The 22,697-nt window shown below is 36.5% G+C and overlaps 1 protein-coding gene across 1 annotated transcript; it reads right to left on the minus strand.

The window, feature by feature from the left end:
- Positions 1 to 224: 224 nt before the first annotated feature.
- LOC100892695 lies at positions 225 to 22,201 on the minus strand. Its single transcript, XM_030974684.1, has 7 exons — positions 22,017 to 22,201; positions 8,345 to 8,626; positions 5,358 to 5,414; positions 4,843 to 4,980; positions 3,536 to 3,670; positions 2,005 to 2,041; positions 225 to 501 (listed from the first exon to the last, which is right to left on the minus strand). The coding sequence occupies exons 2-7, from the start codon at positions 8,609 to 8,611 to the stop codon at positions 254 to 256; spliced, it is 882 nt and encodes a 293-aa protein (XP_030830544.1). The 5' UTR covers positions 8,612 to 8,626; positions 22,017 to 22,201; the 3' UTR covers positions 225 to 253.
- Positions 22,202 to 22,697: the final 496 nt, after the last annotated feature.

Below are 22,697 nucleotides of genomic sequence, written 5' to 3' on the forward strand. Positions count from 1 at the left end.
ATATTAAATAAGGAAATGATGTCAAATTATGAACACAGTATTACGGTTTAGAACCCTAATCACTCTCTTCAGAATATTTGAAAGTTTGGAGGGATGAACTACCTTTTCTCTTAATGACCGTGTCTCTCGGAGAAGGCTTGCATTTTATTCGTGAAGCACATGTCATATTGCTTGTTATTCCCAATGTAAGCATTTGCATGTTAGGGTGATTGCTATTTTTTTTAAATAAATACAACCAATTTTTAAAAAATATTTAAGCCACCACTTCGTCAGGTTTGGTCTGTGCAGAAGCTGCTTGTTGGTTGTACGGGGCACCCAGAGCTTGGAAATGCGGGGCACCAGGATCCTGGTTGTACGGGGCACCAGGAGCCTGGTTGTACGGGGCACCAAGAGCTTGGGTGTAGGGAGCTGAAGCAACAGGCTGGCCAGCAGGGGGATACGCCTGCTGAACGTTGTATGTGGGAGGAAGCTGAACGATTCCCGCCGGCTGAGTGTACTGGCCTGTGTAGAGACAATGGGAATATAAGGAATTAGTAGTATATTTTCCCTTTTACACCCCTAAATCGCGATAAATAAACTGATCGTAAAGAGCAGAGTTACATGGAAATGTTAAGAAAGTGAACGGAAGTTGAATCAAGTTATCGATAATAATGCGGATTCAAAAAAATTAAAGGCTTACTTCACTACAAAAATTATTTGCTTTTACTAGATGCAGACAAACAAGAGAAACAGAGCAAATTTTTTAAATAGTAAGATCGGATAATTAATGAGGAAGTTATGATTTTAGTTAGAAAATCACTACACTATTTACTATTTATCGATTGCTTTGTATATTTTTATCCAAGTAATTTCCCTTTTCAACCCCCCTCAAAACTTGATTTCTCCATGCCTTTGCCAAAGTTATGATTTGTATCATACTGCTTGTATGACACCTCACAAAATATTTGTTGAACTTTAAAGAATTGATACTATTTGTATTGTATATTCATAAATGATGATATGTATATAAATAGTTTATCAAAATTCACATTTCTCATGATTTAACTGACAAAAACTATTCTAAATTAGTGCATCCACACAAACACATATTATTTATTATAGAACTTGGGCGCTGGTGTGAGGAAATAAGATTTTTTGCCAATTTGTATCGTGATTTCAAAGTTTTTCATATCATTAAAAGTTCATAACTTTCTTTTTAAGTTATCCCATTTAGCTCAATTTTTGTTGTTGATTGGTTTGTATTTTTTGGTGCTTCCATTGAAAGTAAGTTAGTTTTATAATGGACCTTCCCTTCAAGTACGTTCATTCAAGAATAATAAAAAATAACTGCGAAGTATTGCAAATATTGTCATTCGAGCTGGCAAAATCGTTTCCAACTTTTTGTACGTGTCCGATACGCTACCAACCACACTTCAAAGATTGTTGTGTACCTAAAATTGTAACAAGTTGAAATCCCTTTTAGCTGGAATCTTACCAGTAATCGAGTTGAATTGGTAGTTTTTAGTATCACTGTGTTTTTAAATTCCACAATGCTTGGGATACAGAATTAAACTTGCCCAAATGTCACCGAAATTCAGCAAATTGAATTAGAGAGGTTTACCAAATTTAGGTACAATTAAGTCCCAAACAGACATTTAACACAACTGATAGGTAGATGACTCAATTACCATAAATGTACATTTGGCTATCTTTGAATTCAATGTGAGTGATTCTTAATTTTACCGAAAACCAGACTTTCTTTTCAGAACATTTCAGTGGATCGTACACGTTTATATCAATGTGTATGAGAATAAGAATTTCTCTTTTCAGCTGGTTGACAATTTCAAATATCACACGATCTATACTCTTGTTAACTTTGCTCTGATACTCCTAGTATCACAGTCTATACTTCCTATCGTTGGAATTCCTTCATGAATTAATTCATGAAAAGATCATGTTTGATATCAAGTAAATATAAATTGACATTGAAACAAAAACACAAACAATCGTTATTTTAATACATACCGGTTGTCACAACCATCGGAGTGTTCTGTTGGGTGTACTACAAATGAAATTGAAACAAATGAAATAAATGTAGGATGAAAACCAAATAATGAAATTGACCCTATCTACTTTTGTATAGCTGACAATACATTTTATCAACTAATACGCTGTTGGACATCATTATTCTAGCTTCACCTGCCGCTGCTGTAGCGTTTATCGTGTGATCATGGCAAGGAATACGTTTTATCAGGTACCTATTAATTCCGCTTGATTAAGAGTAACAAACGTTTGTTTGTGTCTTGCCACATGCAATTGGTGCCATGTAGGGGGTAGGGTCGCTCATATCAATTTGCAAATGATGTCTTTTGGTAGTATTAAATGTCTGGTGTGCCATGCGGCGGCTCGAATCCGCGACCTTTGTGGGTTCGTAGCTCCAGTGAAGTCATACTTCTTGACTGCTATACTCGATCATATTATACTGGAAATGGTACCCTCAAAAAGTACTTAGACATTTTCTTTTACCTATATCTACTCTTTAAAATAAGGTCTTATTTCACTATCTAGTCAAATGGGGGTCTGCACACAGTTTTGGACGTGACGGGTATGAAGATTATGATATTGACTGAAGAAAACAATTCCGCTGAAATATGCTAACTAGCAGAAGAAATCCCTGTCATTCAAAGCCGTATTTGTAACGAGCAGAGAGAAATAGCAATTAGAAATAGTAATTGGTATACAGACGTGTATCAAAATTCAAAATGTCAAGATTATTATTAAAAAATATATAATTATAGGCATTTATATAGCGCCATCTTTCTAGACAATTTTATTCCGAAGCGCACAAGAAAAATTGAAAGATTAAAAGAGTTTAAATAAGTGTCATAGTGCCAAGTACAGGTATTGTCAAAAAAAGATGAGATTTCAGCTTGGATTTAAAGGTCTCTAGGAAGATATGATTCTCAGATTAAATGGTAAACTATTCCATAGAGAATGTGCTGCAGCTGAAAAAGCCCTTTCATCACAGGCTACCCGCGTCTTGGGGATCATAAGAAGATGCTGGTGTGATGATCTTAGACTACGAGTTGGTGTATGAGGTATAACAAGATGTTGTAAATAGTTTGGTGCCACTCCATTTACAGCCTCCAATGTGGGGAGGAGGATTTTGAATTACATGCGCTTGCGGATTGGCAACCAGTGTAGCTTTTTGAGAACAGGAGAAATGTGATCATATTTAGATGTCCCTGATAAAACCCTGGCAGGTGCATTCTGAGCATGTTGAAGTTTGTCAAGATTGTGTGAAGTAATTTTGAAAAGAATAGCATGCCACCTTGACCTTCGCTCACGATTGATTTATTTCTTCCTAGGGAGCGTCTCTTTTATAAACCAAAAGAGTGGAAATCCACCTTCAATGAAAGTATGGTGGAATCCGCTCCGAGTATACGTGTTAAATTACTCTTTAGACAATGGATTCGAAGGAAAGAAAAAAAATAATGTTACTCTCCACAAAAGATAGTGGCTGTCCAGGGAGGAGGGGGGTACAACAAATACTCACCACAGTGGTGGCGGTTTGTGATGACGAGTTGCAACAGGCCTTGCCACCACAGCAGTAGGCTGAAGCCACAATGGCTACAACCATCTCGATCAGGCCAAGAATGGCCAACAGAGAGTCAGATGCGATACGTGCCACCTGTTTATCGAATTTGAATAGTTTGATTATTTATTTTATTTTTGATTTATTTACCTATTCATTCATTTATTAATGCATCATTTACCTATTGATTTAATTATCTATTCTTTCATGCATTCATTTATCCATGATATATTCATACATTAGATAGCTTAGACAGATACCGAGATGTGATTGGTCCAGAGCTCATCACGTGATATCAATTGTGAGGATCCAAATTGTTATATTTTCCTGGCCGGTCACTTTTCAGTGCGATATTAACAAGCTAGTGAATATATTTTTAATCAATGCATGTCGCCCTTTTGAGGACTGTATGTCACCAATAACACACATTACACCATTACCGAGGGTCATTTTTTGTTTTCAATATTTTTCTCATTAATTTTTTCCACATTCCCCCCCCCCAATTTTTTTTTTACGCTTCTGTTTCTAAAATTTTGATTGTCCCCGACCGCACAAATATGTATTCTTCTACAAACATTGTTATGGTTTTGAAACTTTAAGTTTGACCTTTATTTTAAACAGTAAATAAAGATCAGATCAATCAGTGAATTATAGGTAGAATATATTCTATGAAATATTGATTATTAGGCAAACCAGCTAATATTTATCGGGTATAGCTTTTCCCCCAAAATACAAAATTAATTCTTCGTTTGCAAAGCTAAATTTCTGGATCTGTGTTTAACAATCGTAGGGATATATCCCAACCGGGAAAATATAATACATCAAACTGTCGGTGAACATTCGACTTTTTGCAACACTGTGTTTAAGCTTTGAACAATATGGGCTCATGTACGATTTCATCATCGAGAGTTCCATACTGGTCATCCAATTTCGTTGAAACAAAACTGTTACAAGTAGCAGTTATCTTTAACTTTGAATATGTAGTAAAAACAAACCGTTGTCAGTTTATAGATTGTATGTTGTGGGAATCGTCGAAGCCAAAACAATACGGACTGGAAAGCGCAAAAAACGAAAAGCATTCGACACTGATGGGGTACCAGGGACATAAAACATTTCATCTAAATAATCATAGAGATAGATCAATAATTTTATGAAAGGATATCAACTATATCCATCAAGAATAAACCATATTGTAACAGTCATTTCATGGAAGGGCGTGCGGGAAATGCATTTCAACTTTTTGGGCAACATGAAGTGTATATACAAACCACTATTTCGTATTCACTGGAGCCATAGTCATAGAAATAGAGATGGCCAATTCCGTGTACTGCCCCAATGGCACCCAGAAGCATTTGAGCAAAGGCAACATTTGCCGTGATGATACACATCGTAAGATAGCCGTTGATCTAAGAAAAAAGATTTTCAAACAAAATTCTTTGAAAAAATAACAACAGAAAAACGAATGAATAATGTATATATTAGCGGATACATTATTCCATGGTTGTGACATATGTAGTTGCTTATTGTTGAGTGACACTATTATTTTTTCTAAGCTAAACGTGGTTAATTGGCCTTGGAACAAATTAAATGTGTGGGTTCGCTCTGGTGCGCACGCGTGCGCTCGTGTGCGTGTGTATGTGTTTGCCCAGTGTGTGTGTTAGCTGTATACATATGTGAGCCCTCGAATTTAAACACAAAAATTGCGTATATATATAAAGAAGTTATGGGTAATGAATACATATTTCTAAAAGAAACTAAACAAGAAATACAACATTTTACATACCACGCAAGTGTTCTTCTGCATCGAACATATTCCTAAGATTCCGGTAGGAATGTAGAACTAGGGGAGGAGAATAAATAACAGCCATTAAAATCAAAATTACAAAAATAAACAATTTATTGATATATCTCCATGTTTTCAAAGCATCCTAATGTTTTTTCTCTCTGAAAAATTTGCTTTGAATTTAAAAAAAGTATTATTATGGGTGGCCTCTTTTATTTTCTCGTTGATGTTCATTAAAGAGAATGGGTAACTTTTTTTAGATTCTGAAACAAAATCCTGTATTAAACTCATGCTGCAATCATAGTTATAAACCTTTAGGTCAGTCAGGAACCCCATGACTAATACAAGCTGATCGCTTGTCTGATTATCAAGATATTTATGATTGGAAATCGAAATCAAATTATGCGTTTTCCTAACGGTTCTCACAACACTACAGTCTATTGGGAAAAACGAGTATGATTACAAAACGGTCACTCAAAGATATTTACTTTTTTGAGGCACTTCTTGATCATTTTGAAGCGTAATTTTTGTTAGGGCTTCAATATTACACCATTTCACAGACACTGATAACAGGGCCGTGTATCTCAGATTTAATACTGCTAAACGATGTCCCGTTTGCACGCCAAAAATGAAAAGGTTAAATTATAACGGCATTTGAAAGATAATTCTAATTTAGAACTTTCCTTAACAAAAAAAAAAGGGGGGGGGGGGCTGAAAGTCTTTAAGTGGGAAAAACGACTATTTGTTGTCTAATCGACTTAAGAGCTATAGAGCCAGTAAGTTAAAGTCTGATTTTCAGACCATTGTACCGAATGGTCGTACGTTTCATGCTGCTTGTGGGTTATGGATGTAGACAAATGCTCATGTATCCTTTACAGCTTTACTATGTTATTACCAAAGAAGTAAAAATGCCAGTCAGTCACTCAATAGTGTCTGACAGTGAAGTCTAGCAAGAAAACGGGTTTCCTTGCATAATTTGAATATTAGGACACTGCTAACGTTTACATTTTACAGATAGGACATTCATGACTTATTCATAATTACTGCAAAGTTCTACAGAATTTGATGTTGGCTGCAAAAGGGACATAGTATCTTTAAGTATAATATGAATTTTATAGTTATCCCATCTGTCTGTGTAAAACCTAATGCCAAATTCAGTTAAATCGCCTGATCATGATCGAATGCTTCAAAAGTGTTCGGGGCCTGCGCAGAGCGATTTATCAAATGTTCTTGTCTTTTGGGGGGTAATGTATTTAAAATATTTTCAGGAAATAAAAAAGATATAAAAATGTGCAAGATGACACAATAGAAAAACAAAGAAGTAGCATTTTATGAACTTTAAAGATAAAGGTGAGTTCTAGTCATCCGATTGCATTGTGAAAGAAAAGGTGTGGAATGGATCAGAAAAGGTTGATCATGTGGAACTCACTTTTATCTTTAACTAATTTCATCGATATTTTGTAACAATTTTGAATTTAATTTTCAGACGATCATTTTTTGTATTGATTTAATTCTTGTAAAGGCCTGATTTACTTATAAGTAGTTCTATTTAATTTTCAATCTGTTTCAATTCAGTGTCCGCGACTTAAATTGTTATTCCTTAAAGTCTATTATAAACGACTGATGTGGAATTCTAGTTGATGCAACCTTTCGAGAAAATCACCCCCCCCCACCCGCTTATCCTGAAAGGAAAGCGAGAGAGGCTTTCGAAAGGGTGCTTTGAGCGCACCACAACGCACCGCGCTGCACAGCACCCTTTCGGCATAATACCCCCTTTACATACGCGGATTTTTCTTACGAGACATTACGGATCGCCAATTAGAAGTCAATCGCAAGCATCCGTAAATAACTTGCTGGTATCCGTAAATAACTCGTCACAACTCGCAACAACTCGTAGACACTCTTAAGCATCCATGAAAGGAGAGGCAATTTTTGTTTACATGTCAAAAATCTTCTTACGATTTCCCACGGATTGATTTGTCCGTAAATAGCTCGTAAATAGCTCGTAACAATCCGTAATCATCCGTAAACTGCTCGCAAGAATCTGGCACAGTCACACGGCCACTTACGGTAGCTGCGGATGCTTACGGATAAAAGTCCGTAAGCATCCGCAAGGATCCGTATCATCCGTAAGCATCCGTATCCATCCGTAATTCAATCCGCAGGATCCGCAGACATACGCAGATCCGCAGCGGAATTTTGAAAATCTCAAAATTTTGCTGCGGATGAAATATACGTAAGCATCCGCAGAATATACGTTATCCATACGTAAAATACGTTATCCAAATATACGCAGGCATCCGCAGGTCCGTAACATGGCCGTGTGTTGTAACGGTTCGTTACGGTTAGTTTACAATTTGTTTACGGATTAGTTACGGATTATTGCGAGCAGTTTACGAATAGGTACGTGTGCTTACGTGTTGTTTACGATTTTAGGTGTAGTTACGAGTACTTTACTATTCTTTACATATACTTTACATATGCTTACGAACTGCTTACGAATTGGGGAAAGGTATTAAAGCTGCAAATTCGAACGCTTCATTTTCAGTTGATATTTTTTGGTTAAAAATCGTAAGGACTCGTAACTATTCGTAACAACACGTAAACAGGTTGTAACTAACACGTTAGTTGCTCGTAGTTATCCGTGACAACTCGTAACAAATCGTGAACTGTTGCCGTTAATACATCGTAATAACTCGTAATAATCCGTAATAAACCGCAAAAAGCTCGTAATAACTTTGAAACCGGTCGTAAAAGTGGCCAAAATCGTAAGGATCCGTGAAAGATCCGTGAATTTGTGCGATCCGCAAGGACTCGTAAGAAAAATCCGTGTATGTGGAAATGGGATTATGCAATAAGTGTTTAAATGTTAGCACATTTGACAGGTAGATGAGCGGAACTATTAAAAGCCATTGCGAAAGTGTTAATCATGTATGGAACAATAATATTGCATACTCCGAAGAAGAAAAATAATAATGGCGACTTACCAGAACACTGGCCCAAATTCCCATGGCGACATAGCCTGCTTCGGTGCCAAGAACCAACTCGGCAATGGCGACGACGATGCTCCCAATGCCGAGGCACAGCTGTAGCCAACCAGTCGCTCTCCCGGCAGCTCCGTTAAACTTCTGCGACACACCAATCGATGAGTTAGGGTTCTGCACCGGAGTGGCATAGCTGGCTGGAGCGGGCTGTTGGATGTAGACAGTCTGGCCCGGGATTCCGGGCTGGGTGGGATAAGACGTGGCCTGCATAGCAGAGGTAACTTGCTGTGTAGGGTAAGAAGGTTTTGAAGGAAAATATTGATTAAGTCGCAATTATGTGAATAAGTCATGTTAATATTACAGAACATGCACGTAGTGTATGTTCGGCTGAGCAAATTACAACTTTGTTTAAACAATCTCTTAAATGAATTGACAGAGGAAGTTATCTAGCTTATTCCATTTAAATATGGAAGAAACAATTGGGCTACACTTAATAACAATCAGTGTGAAATCTAGGCACACGTAAACATCCACTGTCTATTTGCCTTGTAAGATGCTCATGTACATCATTATGATTGATTAAGCCTACCTGAAGGTAAGAAGGTACTAAGCTATGAACGCATTTATATATCATCATAACGCGACTTATTCTCAAACCGCTTGTCTAGTGTCATCCATTTAAGACTTGTGAACAAATCAGCCGACGGTGTGTCATATGTCTTGTTCAATATTATTCTTGCGGCCCTCTTTTGAATTTTTTGCAGCTTAGTTGTATGAGAATAAAATCTGTTCGAGAAATAATCAAAGGATTTTTTAGGCAAATAACTCTTTGCTCTCTTTATCATGCTAATGTTTTTCTGGGTAACTTTACTTACGTTTTCAAATTGTTTAGACCAATTCAATTCTTCATCTATCAAAAGTCCTAAGCATTTGGTGAAATGAACTCTATTGATCAAATTGACATTTAATGAAATGGTGAAAGATTCAATTTTCTTGAGATTAGCACGAGAGCCTATTAACATGACACAAGTTTTTTCAGTGTTAAGAACAAGACGATTTTCCTTAATCCATGCCATGACTCTGTTTAATGCAATAGTTAATTTTTCTTCCACAACAGTTGCATCATTTGCACTGACGGTAAGTGTCGTATCGTCAGCAAACATATATATGATACCTTCAGGAGTACATTCAGTACATTCAGGTAGACTATTTGTTATCAATATTCAACGACCATTGATTTACAAGTTTTGCAAGGGCAGTAGCTGTTGAATGTTAAGGTCTAAAACCAGACTGATTAGTAGTAATTGATTCTCGTCCAAGAATACACTGAGTTGTAGGTGGACGGCCCTTTCTATAATTTTACTCACGATAGGTAATATTGAAATGGGGCGGTAATTATTCAAAGAAGAAATATCTCCAGATTTTAATATTGGTACTACCCGAGCCATTTTCCATTCACGTGGAACAACTCCTGTAGACAGGGATTTGTTAATGATATCACAAAGAGACTCTGCGATAAAATTCTTCATCATCTTTAAAAGTTTACAGCTGATGTGATCTTCCCCAGCTGCTTTATCTATACTTAGATTATCAATCTGTTTAAATACAAAATTCTCAGTAATCAAATTCAAATTAAATTGCGAATGAGTTGGACCAATATTATTGTCCTCGTCTACTCTCAGTTGAGATGTATTACTTCGCAGGTCCTTTGTAATCTTAGTAGCATTAGAAATGAAAAAGTCATTAAAAGCTTCAGCAATATTTGCATTGTCTGACACATTAGCACCATCAACATTTATGCTGTTGGGAGAAATAGGTAATGACTAATAGGCACAAGGTTTCTCAAGCATCTCCACATTTGGTTACTATTGTTATGATTTTGCGAGATCTGGTCCGCATTATATTCTCTTTTTCTTTTCCTCATGAAATGAATAACTGTATTCTTTAGATATTTGAAGGTGTCCCAAAGATCATCACTTTTGTTAGCTTCAGCAGCTTTGAGAACTTTATCACGTTCTGTCATAAGCTTAACAATCTCGTCAGATATCCATGGACATGCCTTTTTTCTTATCCGCTTTTTACATACTGATACAGTATGTGCTTGTTGATTATATTATTTTTTAATAAACCAATAACATCAAATGATGCATTTCTCAGAAGTAATCTAAGTTCGTCAATCTTAGCAACTAAGCTATGAATATTCAAATGAGCAAATGTTAAGCCCCTGTTTCTAAACGGAGGAACTGAACCAACTTTTAACTGTTTAATGTTACTTTTATTCAGTTCATGAGATTGTTCCTGAAGATTATGATGTAGTATGCCAGTACCAGAGACAGAGTTTATCTGCATGTTGCCATGACGAGACGTAGATGCTCGTGCCACCCCTGATCAGCTTTTGACAGTGGAAGCATCTCTGAAGGGTCCCATTTAAATAAATGATAAGTATCACCATTAAATTGAGGTCGTGATTTTATCCATGTCCGCCTACCGGTCAATATTTTTTTAAAAAGATGCCCGCTTGCCCCGGGTAACGTGCCGCATACAAAAATCCTGAGATCCCTAATGGTTTACGTGTAAAAAGTTTCTTTGTGTAAGCGCGGATATCATACAGTGATTTTGCGATTTGAACGCTAATTTCTGGGTTTTTAATTGCTGAGAACCCAATTGGTTTACGTTTAAAAAGTTCCTTTGTTGTACATCATGCCGATAACCCATCGGAGCGCGCCTCGGGGTCAGTTTAGGATGTAACGTCCCCCTGAGCCTTCAGAAACAGCGATGCCTCTCATAGCAGTCAATATATTTATAATATCAAATAATCCTAGTACACAATGCCCCCCCCCCCCCGACTCCGGGGTCGGAATGACCGCATGAGTGTTTCCAAAATGTCCGGTAAATGGGGTACTTTTCACGCACCAAAGTCCGGCTCGTACATACACAAAAAAGACTTTACACACCGGACTTATGGGGTGTTTTCAAAAGGAGGGAACACGCATATGCGTACCCTTAATAACACTGAGTGTGTGTGGGAGGGGGGGGGGGCGAAACACAATACAATTGTCCCATGCGGAAATGTCAATGAAAGATAAAATGTTTCATCATCTCTAATTATAGCAAATGGCGTCATAGTGCGTTGCCACCGTACTAAGACGTATGTATGCATTTATAATGAGTGCGCAAGTAAATTAGAGTGTACTCAGAAGAGAAGGGTACAATAAAATGTAATGTTTGTTCTTGAATCCAAAATAATGTGCATAAACAGTATGGAGAGAGGGGGAGAGAGAGAGAGAGAGAGAGCATGAGAGAGAAGGGGGTGGCAACATTTTACTGGCAATACAAACAAGTTTCATAATCTTCATAAAATTTAGAGTCCTATGTCTTTGAACGAAACTCTGTATGCTTACAGAGGCAGAACTTTGTACCGTTTTAGGTCAACCTAAACACAATTAACTGCAATAAACGGGGTATGCACACTCATATAATTCACTTCCATATCAACAATGGATCATTTATAATACGTAATAAAATATAATCATCTATATACAATTCAGAATCATCAATCATGGAGTCGCAAAATGTTTCATTTAAACCAATAACATCAAATGATGCAATTCTCAGAAGTAATCTAAGTTCGTCAAATGAGCAAATGTTAAGCCCCTGTTTCTAAACGGGTAACGTGCCGCATACAAAAATCCTGAGATCCCTAATGGTTTACGTGTAAAAAATTTCTTTGGGTGAGCGCGGATATCATACAGTGATTCTGCGATTTGAACGCTAATTTCTGGTTTTTTAAGTGCTGAGAACCCAATTGGTTTACGTTTAAAAAGTTCCTTTGTTATACATCATGCCGATAACCCATCGGAGCGCGCCTCGGGGTCAGTTTAGGATGTAGCGTCCCCCTGAGCCTTCAGAAACAGCGATGCCTCTCATAGCAGTCAATAATATCAAATATTCCTAGCACACAATGCAACTGGTCCATGAGGAAATGTTAACAAAAAAAAATGTTACATCATCTCTAATTATAGCAAATGCCGTCATAGTGCGTTGCCGTCGTAGTGAGACGTATGTATGCATTCATAATGATTGCGCAAGTGAACTCGACTGTACTAATAAGAGAAGGATACAATGAAATGTATTGTTTGTTCTTGAATCCAAAATAATGTGCATAAACAGTATGGAGGGAGAGAGAGCGAGAGAGCATGGGAGATAAGGGGATGGAAACAATTTACTGACAATACAAAAAGTTGTGTAACCTTAATATAATCTTCATAGAATTTGAAGTCCTATGTCTTTGAACAAAACTTTGTATGCTTAAGAGGCAGAACTTTGTACCATTTGAGGTCAACCTAAACACAATTACCTGCAATAAACGGGGTATGCACACTCATATAATTCACTTTCATATTAACAATGGATCATTTATAATACGTCTATCGTTTATACCAATGTGTGGGAAGTAAAGAAATGGAAACTTCGTGACATGAATATACGACGTATGGTTTAACAACTCGTGATTGCGATAAGAAAGATGGCGGATATCTACTTGCATACCATGTTTAACCGTAGGCTTATGAGGCGATGGAGGGCCTTGCCACCGCAATATATTGAGAAAATAAAGATCAACATGTTCTTTTCATGTTCTTTCATCTGTTGCTCATGATTGTTCTTCCAAAAGAATTTTTTTATTTTTTTTCGTTTTCATTTCATTTTTATTATCCTTGTTTTATTTTCTGTGATTTCCGTTTATACCACTTGGTCTCAATGTTTCGTTTTGTCTGTTCACGGTCTTCAATGCTTAAAAGTAGTTACTTTCTCGGTGATGAATAGTAAGACAAAATTTAAACCAACAAGACATTCTAGATTGATCGGCTACACAATGTCAGTGCTTTTATTATTACATTTCATTATTTATTATTTCAGAATTTCAAAGAACTTGATATGTTGAATAAGTAATAATTGTTCAGAGTTAAAAGAAGCTACATTAGAGTTAGCATGGTTCAGGATGGATGCTCCCCGGTTCAGAATATTGTGTAAAAATATAAGGAAAATTTAAAAGACCAGGATGTCAACAAATCCCCATAATTCTACTTATATTGAACCACGGGGAGGTGCCTACCATTCAAACACCGAAATTGATAAATTGAACATACTTTGATCTCCAAACAATATGAAAAACATATGAAAACAACAACAGTGAGTTGAATAGTAGACAAAAAAAGCAAGAAATGCATTCGTGTACAGTAAGGAAATAGGAAATGCTTATTGCTATATATAATTTTCTTGTAAAATAAAAAACCTAACTCTACTCAATGAAAGGATGACCAAAAGGGTGCTGATATGACTCTACTGACAAATTTAAATGAAATCTAATAACATTTTATACAGTCATAATTGAGTGAGTAATATTTTCGGCGTTTGGGCGTTAATAACTTCCTACACACCCTTAGAGCGGCAAGGGGTGGAGGCATCTACCAAAAAAGGTAAAATTAACGCGTTTTACACGTTTTTTTCCCCAAGGGTGGGGGGGGGGGCCGGGCCGCGTCTTATTTTTTCGTACCACGGCGAGCCCGGATTCCTGTTTTATCATGAATATTCATTAGGCAGGGCCGGGGAAAGTCTCGATTCTCTTGAATATTCATGTATGATCGAGGCATGCGCAGCATCGAATATCGTGTGTAACAAGTACGTTGGATTAATGGCAGGCCTATAATATGACATAGAAAAGCAATGTCATGGTCATTTAGATAATACAGTCATAAATGCTGTGTTTAATTACTAGTAAATGCCAAAATGTCAGTATCGGTAGACAAGATATATAGCATATATTTCAAGTAAGAGTCTTGATAGGCAATTTGTGAGTAGCCTAGGCCTACTTTTCTGAGATTAATGGGAGTCTAGTTCTTTTCATGAATTGGTAAATAATCAGTTCTAGGTTTGCTTTTTAAATATTACAAGCAGAGGTTGCATTATGGTATTGAATATGTGATACAGTATTATAAACTGTATAAAATAGATAACAAGAATAGGCCTACATACGGACATTTATCAAAAATAAAATACTTGTGTATTGCACTTAAATTATTTCTATGATCAATGCTCACTTAACTGCATAAGGAAGAAAAGGAAGAAAGAAAAATGGGATTAGAAAGAAGAATAACAAAGTTAAAAAGTAACATATATATAAATAATAAATGAATGGAAGAAATAAAGAATACGGAATAGATACCAAGGAAGAAAGAAATAAATTGCAAGAAAATTGAAATGAAAAGAAGACAAAAGAAAAAGGGAAAGGAGCAAGATAATATTGATACCATATCTTCAATCTTGTTTTCTTTTATCTTGCCTCTTGTTTTTGTTTAGGCCTAGCTACCATTTTTTCCTTTCCTTTCTCTTTTTCTCTTAAAAGTTCTCTTTGGTTTCTTTCTAAAATAATGAGGGAAGGGGGGGGGGGGGGGGGGGACTCGATGATAATTCATCATTTGAAGGTTTACAATGTGAAGTCCACGAGTTATATGCACCCACTGAAGAAAATCCATGTACAGGGTTGCTGCAGGAACCCCAGCACCCACAGATCCCACGCATGATGAGACAAACTCGAGAGAAAAATACACATTCTTTCACATACATTGAAGAAAAAAAAGAAGAAAACAAATCCAAGATCGGTTGAACTCTTTTTGACCCCTCCCCAGGACGTCGATCAATTACATGTATGTGCCCCCCCCCCCCCAAACTCTGGCTACAGCCCTGGCGATAATTACCCACTATTCAAATCTGACAGGTGCCCCTTTTTCTTCAACAAATGCCCCTTTAACTTCATAATAAGTGCCACTGTTCCATTTTCATAAGTGCCCCTTGTGATATCTGATAAAAGCCCTTTCATTTTTTTTTACTTTGACACGCGTCCCCTTAAACTTTCTAACAAGTGCCCTTTTACCTTTTGATATGTGCCCCTTTCCCTGTTTAATAGGAGCCCCAACCCCAACCCTTTCTCATAAATGCCCCTTTGACACATGCCCCCTTTTCCTTTTTTTATAATTCCCCTTTTCTCTCTTTCTCTGTCTTTCGAAAACTATCTTCTGCAAGGTTTGTTCTCTTGACTGAGCAACCTGTTGCAATTCCTTTCTGTCTCACTTTCAGTCGTACTTGTTGCCACTCATTTGCATTCACTCGTTATCAACTACCATCAACCATTCCATATTCACTCCATTACTGTCCACATTTCAATTTCATTCTCTTCACTCTCCCTTTTTGCAGCCTTTCCAGGAGCTTTGCTAGAAGTAGAACATTTTTAATGTAGAGGCCAGAGAAACCGGAAAGTATGTTAATCATTTTATTCAAATATCTAACTTGAAAAAAAGGAAAGTGAAACATTGTTTAATTACAATATATTGACATAATTTTGTTAAAGAAAAAATTTGAATTTAACACTGGAAATTTGTAATTGGTTTGCCAAAAAAAACACACACACTCAAAACACAACAGTGGTACCAGGGTTTTTGTTAGGAGGCCCATGTACTGTATAATTTTTATTATTAAGAATAGTTTTCTCTTTTTTATTAATTTGACATTGGCATACCGTAAATTTCACCAGGAACCCCCCCCCCCCCCTCCCGACACTGCCATTACTTCTACCAACAGTAATGGTATAATTCAAAATTTCACTTTCTAAATCCTTCTAATATAAACATATAATCATATTTGTACAGAGGATAAGATAAGAGGATAGCAAGCCCCCCCCCCCCCACTCCCTGTTTTCTTTAGTTGGGAAGCATCGAAACATAATTCTATAAAAGCTACAAGTTTGGATACGAAAGGCAATGAGGATTAGCAGTTTCCATATTTAATGCATTTAGAGTGTTGTCTTTCAAACCTTCTTACATACAATACTTGAAGTAGCAATAATTTCATAATCTACAAAACTTCCCATACAGAAGTCCATAGAGGTAAATGAATTTTAACATGTATAATTATAATCAAAATATCATTGATTAATTCAATCTTTGATATAGACTGATAGACCTTTATCAATCAAATTTGAAGGAGAATCTTTCTGCCCAGTCCTCAGTTTCATCCTATAAGATGGTAGTTGACATTGTTAGAATTTTAATGTTTATTCGTTGAGGATTAGTTATCTTTAATTATTTGAAAGTCGACAAGATGATAAACTTCATTAGCTTTATTGAATGTAGTATTCTACAAACATATAATACAAATAACAAATAAATATCATGTAAATATTCCAGTTTAAACCCATCTCTATTGTCCTTTTTCATTATATGAGGGTGGCATCTTTAAGACGTAGTCTCGTGTAGATATCTTCTGCATCCATCACTAAAGTTGTAGCCTAGTTTTCAGAAAAAAATATAACCCAAGTCTGTTGAATGGAAAAATGAAATAAGATATAAAAAAATCAACAATGACTAATAACATACACCCTGATACCTGCTCAGAAAAAGGAAGGACTGAAATTCACTTGGGGTTCTAGTGGGCAAACCTAAACTATTTTTTGTACAAGACTAGTTTAAATACTGACCGCATCTTAAATTATTACTGATGATCCCATTAAGACGATAGGCCTGCTGGAGCTCGGATCAGACAAGGTATGAAATAAGTAATACAATGTAATACAACTCGTGCTCATACCGGTAATTGAATAATACTCGGTTAAGTATGGGACATAAAATGACCAAACAACTTTGACCAGAGAATATACTGGAAATAATGCTACTGAAACATACGTAATGTAGACTTATATTTCATCTATATTGACATTTAATTTTTAATCTAAATTACAATTGTGATATTAAGTCAATTATTCTTTTACAAGTCAACTGACAATGAAAAATATCTGTTTTAGATCTATAATTTTCTCCATGACATTTGTTCCACAAAAATTTATTGGGGGTACCTTCATGTATAATAGCACACTTGCTCGTATGAAGTGTAGTAGGCCCGCATCTCTAGATATGATCCCGTCAACATCTGTTCTTTGTTCCTCTCCTGAGTTTGCAAACCAGAATGCCTTCATCATCCACTGTAGAGAGGCATCATCCTACATGAGAGAAAACAAAGTAGGTACATGTACTTCAATTAAAAACTGATACTGATGGATACATATCAACCATAATACATCCTATAAACAGACTTTTATCAATCTTATTTTGTGTTCTTCTTCATCTTCATTGCTCAAGAAGTGAAAGTACCCCTTACAAAAAAAAAATGAGGGGTCCTGTGTATACCCTACATGTAGTGCTTACAATGTGCATTTGATATGGCTCTTCTAAACACAGGACCTCCTGTAAATAAGGACAAATTTTCCTTTGTAAACATAGAAAGAAAAGACATCAATATTTGTATACTAGGTGCAGAACTAGAATAAAATATACCCTCCACTATATATGCTTGCAATGTCAACTTAGTTCCATTTCCTTTTGAGTGAATTAGTAGGTGGTCGTTTAATATGTGTGTGCTAAATAACCTGATAACTGTACCTGCATGGGACTTTCTGCTTCATCTTGCAAATATAAGAGATGTTGTAATGTCCTCCTTCCAGCTCTTCAGTTTCAATCTTTTGGAACAAAAAGAAGAAGAAAATCAATACGACAATCAAGGCATCCCTTTCTCCTTAACAAAATAAAATAGATCTAGCATAATTCAAATTAATAGATATTTTTATGTCATGGTTGGCCTTAATTTTAATATGGTGTGGAAATCAACATTCCTATGTAATGAACCACAGTACAAAGTAAAACTAAATGGAAGATTTAACTTGTGCATCAAACAGTGGTTTCTATGGCCTATGAACACGAAGCAGTACTAAGTAGAATTAGTTTATTATAACAAGAAGAGGTGGACTACATACCATATAAGCAGAGGCGGCGCTCCGAGAGGGGGGGGGGCAGAGTGCCCTCCCATTTGGTCAAGTACCCTAAAAGTGCCCCTTTTTGCATAGGAAAAGTGCCCCTTTTTACATAGGAAAGTGCCCCTTTTACTCTGACAAGTGCCCCTATTAAGTTTTTAAAGTGCCCCTTCCCCTTTTAATAACTACCCCTTTTAACTTGGATAAGCGCACCTTATATCTTCACATGTGCTCCCTTTCATTTTTAATAAGTGCCCCTTTTTCTTATAAGTGCTTCCATTTAAAAATAGGCCCTTTCCCTTCTCATAAATGCCCCTTTTCATTTATGAAAATAGTTCCTTTTCATTCTCTTAAGTGCCCCTTTTCATCTCTTGTAAATGACCCTATTCACTTCTGAGAGATACTTGTTTTACTTTGACAAGCACCCCTTCCCCTCCTAGTCAGTACTCTTTTCATCTCTTATAAATGCCCCTTTTATTTTGACACGTCCTCCTTTTCCTTCCTATATAATGCCTTTTTTCCTTATAAGCACCCTTACCCCTTTTCGTCTTTGATAAGTGCCCCGTTTATTTAAACATGTGCCACTTTTTCTTTTTAATAAGAGCCACTTCCCCTTCTCATTACCCTTTTAACAATGATATGTACCCTATTTCCTTTCTTATAAAGAACCTACCCCTTTTTCATAAATGCCCCTTTTCACTGCTTATAAATGCCCCCTATCAAAATCTGATGGGTGCCTCTTTTCCGTCGACAAATGCCCATGTTCTTATCATCCCTGGTGCATGCCTCTTTGTTTAGGTGTAAGAAGTGCCCCATTTTCACCTCTGATAATTAGCCTTTGTACTTTGACACATGCTTCTTTTCTTTTCTGATAAGTGTCTTAACCCTTTCGATAAGTGTCCCCTTTTCCTCTCATCATTAAACGTGTCCCTAATTTCAAGCGACTAAAAGCAATTTCCCACAAAGCTTGCTCGCTACGCTTGCCCATAGTTATAGATGTTATAATTATGTAACTTATCACAGATCTATTCAGTCTTCCGTTATGAGATTGTGCTTATATTACCCCATCAGGATTGGGTTTTCCTCTTTATAAGATGTAATTTTTCGCACTGCAAGCCAAAAACTGCAAAGTATGATACTTAAGCAATATCTTAAATGCTGTATTAAGAGAAACAAATATTGAAATCATCCCTGATAATGTAATCACAAAATAGGGGTATATACCAATGTCAAAAAAATGGTATATTTTCCCTCTGAAGGTGCCCTTTTTTCAAGAAAGTTTTTTTGTTGGTGCCCCCCCCCCACTTTGGAAGTTGCTCCGCCGCCTCTGCGTATAAGTAAACATAATTGTCGACTACCCTAGGGGTCTTCTCTTATACAACGTCCAACAAAAAATAGATTCATCAAATGAACTGCACACTTTGGAGAAGAAAAAATCTTTAATATAGGTCTAGATCTAGAAAGGTTATGACAACTTGACAAGCACACTGGACACACACAACATCTGAACATTAAATAAATGAATCCTAGGTCTAGTTTGTTTGTTTTTGAATATTATTATTAATAAGTTCCAGGTTTACGTCTAAATGAAATATGGTTTGGAGCCGTTTGATTATCCATGGTCACAAACAGTTTTGGTCTAAAAGTTGACACGCACCAATGATGCAACTGAGCGAACGGATAGCACTTAGTCTTAGTAATACTAGTATAGCCAACAGAGTCGACATCTACTAAAGATATAAACAAGAATTAACCCTCTTGGATTATTAAAGAAATCATACTTCATAGATTATTTTAAGGTGTAACGTTAAATCTAGATTTAAATTCAATGGATGATTGGTGAATTAGATTCACGATGACGATCAAATTTGGAATAAAACCTGATCAGAAAGTTTTATCTTGATGCAGATGAGCACCGAAATTCCCCAACGTGGGCCTGCCGGAACCCCGGGGCTCTAAATGGTGACATGAAGGCAAACCGCAGTCAAACTACTTCACGACGAAGAAAATCAAAGTGCAATTTCAAGAGAAATATTTTCCTAGCCTTTTCCCCACAAATCTGTTGAGAACAGTCTCAAAATGTAAAGAAATTACAGTAGATCACGAATTACAGCTTTTTCAAATTAATGACTAAATTCTCTTAATCTACTGATATTTCAATCAATTACTCACCCATATGCATTCTCCGTGAACTAAATCTTCTCACTTTGTGCGAGTATAGCGCGCGTCGTGCATTCCCACCTCGATATGAATATTTAAGAGAATCGAGACTTTCCCCGACCCTGCCTAATGAATATTCATGATAAAACAGGAATCCGGCCTCGCCGTGGTACGAAAAAATAAGACGCGGCCGGGCCTCCCCCTCCCGATCGTGGGCGTGTGACGTATGAGCGGAGTAGGCGAAACCTGAGTATGATTCCAGTCGCTCTGTCAGAGATGTTGAGTCAATTTAAGAACATTTATGACTTTATTATAACAATTATACCACTTTTCTATTTTGTCATGAATTATTTTAGTTCAATATATTCGAAATTGACATACCCCAAAATCTAAAATTTGCTGATCTTCAAATCGAGTACCATAATCATATACGTTTACGCATCACTTATATGTTAACTATATGTGTATAGCAATACCATGTATTAACACGATGAATTTCCATTGTCAAATGGACAATAAATATGAACCTTTATGAACCTTATAAGCCTAATGGAGTGTCGCTAAAAATCACATCTTGACGGCTGAGTAAGGAGATGTTTTTTTAAGAATCGCCGCAGCCCATTGCCTACAAAATTTGGTTGCTTTTCCTTCTTAGGAATCGAGTGAAAGGACTTCTCGAGTCCTTTCCCGGAGGCATTTTTACACCAAAACGCTTGGCAGACCAGTACACCATCTTCTTTGCGATAAGTACACACATAAATATACAATTCCTAATGCAGTAACCCGCTGACACGTCACAACTCGGCAGGGGTTCAGGCTAATTAGGCCGTGGAAATGGCGATTCTCAATGTGACACAAGAGCACACGGCTCGTGTCATATTGAATAGTAAATAAAACCACCTCTGAAGATTCGAATAAGCGAGTTTTTGTATCAAACATGTTTCAATAATACTCCGGAAAGAGTTACGAGACGTAAAAGGGCTAATTTTATTATCCCTTATTCCTTATATTGTCCCAAATCTTTATAATGATCTGGAATACACGAGTCTACTAATTTCACCAAGGTTTCAAGATTTGCAAGCCTACCCTACACCATGACCCTTCTTAACTTCACATTATAGTAGAATTAAAATATTCCACGACGACATTCACTAATCATTAATAAAAAGAATCTAAAACTCATTGGAAGCACATATACTATACGAGGAAGGAGTAAGTATTGTTGTTTAGCTAATCAAAAATTCGATGTTTTTCATTTATGATCAACATAATATTTAATACTTGAAACACATTTTTTTCTCTATTCCCTCTTGCTAACGGCTATAATGACTCTCCGTTCGATATTGCGTACTTTCTGAGAATTCTCCCTGATCAGCGTCATATCAATATTTGGAAGAACTACACCTCATGTACGATTCGCATCCTCACCATTAACATAACTGTGTACCTGATATTTCCAATAAGCCTACATACATGTACTCATCAACAAAATGGCGACTTAAAATAAAATTAGAAATGATAATGGTCTCATGATTTGAATCATATCAGCAGTAAGATAATACTACGCAGCATTCATTAATTCTATTCAAGTCAAAACAAACTCGAAATACATTTTGCAGGGACTGTCGTGCTAACTTATAAAATACAGATGAAACTTACCTTGGATGCTTGTTTACAATTTCTGCCTCAAACAAAGTCCGGTTATGATTCTGTATAATCGCACATACTACAGTAGATACTATAATAATTATGCGAGCAATATCTACAAAAGAAAAATGGATCCCCGTTGTGGTTGGAGTGAGTGGTTTTATAATGACGTATGTTAAGGTCTTAAAAATGTAACATGTTCCTTAAAGTGTAACACGGTGCCTAAGCTCCTGAAAAACTAAGTCGCTGCGTGTGGACGCACAGTGCGTTGTCAAAAAACACGTATATAACAGTGCGTCCCAGAACAAAGGGAAACCGAGAAATATCGATGTTTTATTATAAATTAATCACAAATATAATTAAAAAATGATACATATTTATAAAGCTTAGATCCTCCTCTTTCAATTGCTGCATATTTTACACATGAGTAATAAAAATAAATTTGTAGATATGGTACCAAAAAGTCATCTGGCGGGCGGTATCTGGATTTCAAAGAGAAAATCACATTTCTAGAAAGTTCATTTTCGGCCCTTTCTAATGACACCTCAATCACGAGAAATGAGCTAGGAAAAGCAGTCATGTTTGTTTAAAGTAATGCTTGCATTTCCCGTATTTAAGGAAACGAGTTCGTTTTCACTGGCTGCCTGCCGTAGCGACAAACATAATTGACAAAAGACTTAACTCCGTTTCGTT

The sequence above is a fragment of the Strongylocentrotus purpuratus genome, unplaced genomic scaffold, assembly GCF_000002235.5.
Source record: "Strongylocentrotus purpuratus isolate Spur 01 unplaced genomic scaffold, Spur_5.0 spur5_scaffold_7, whole genome shotgun sequence".
Taxonomy (NCBI): Eukaryota; Metazoa; Echinodermata; class Echinoidea; order Camarodonta; family Strongylocentrotidae; genus Strongylocentrotus; species Strongylocentrotus purpuratus.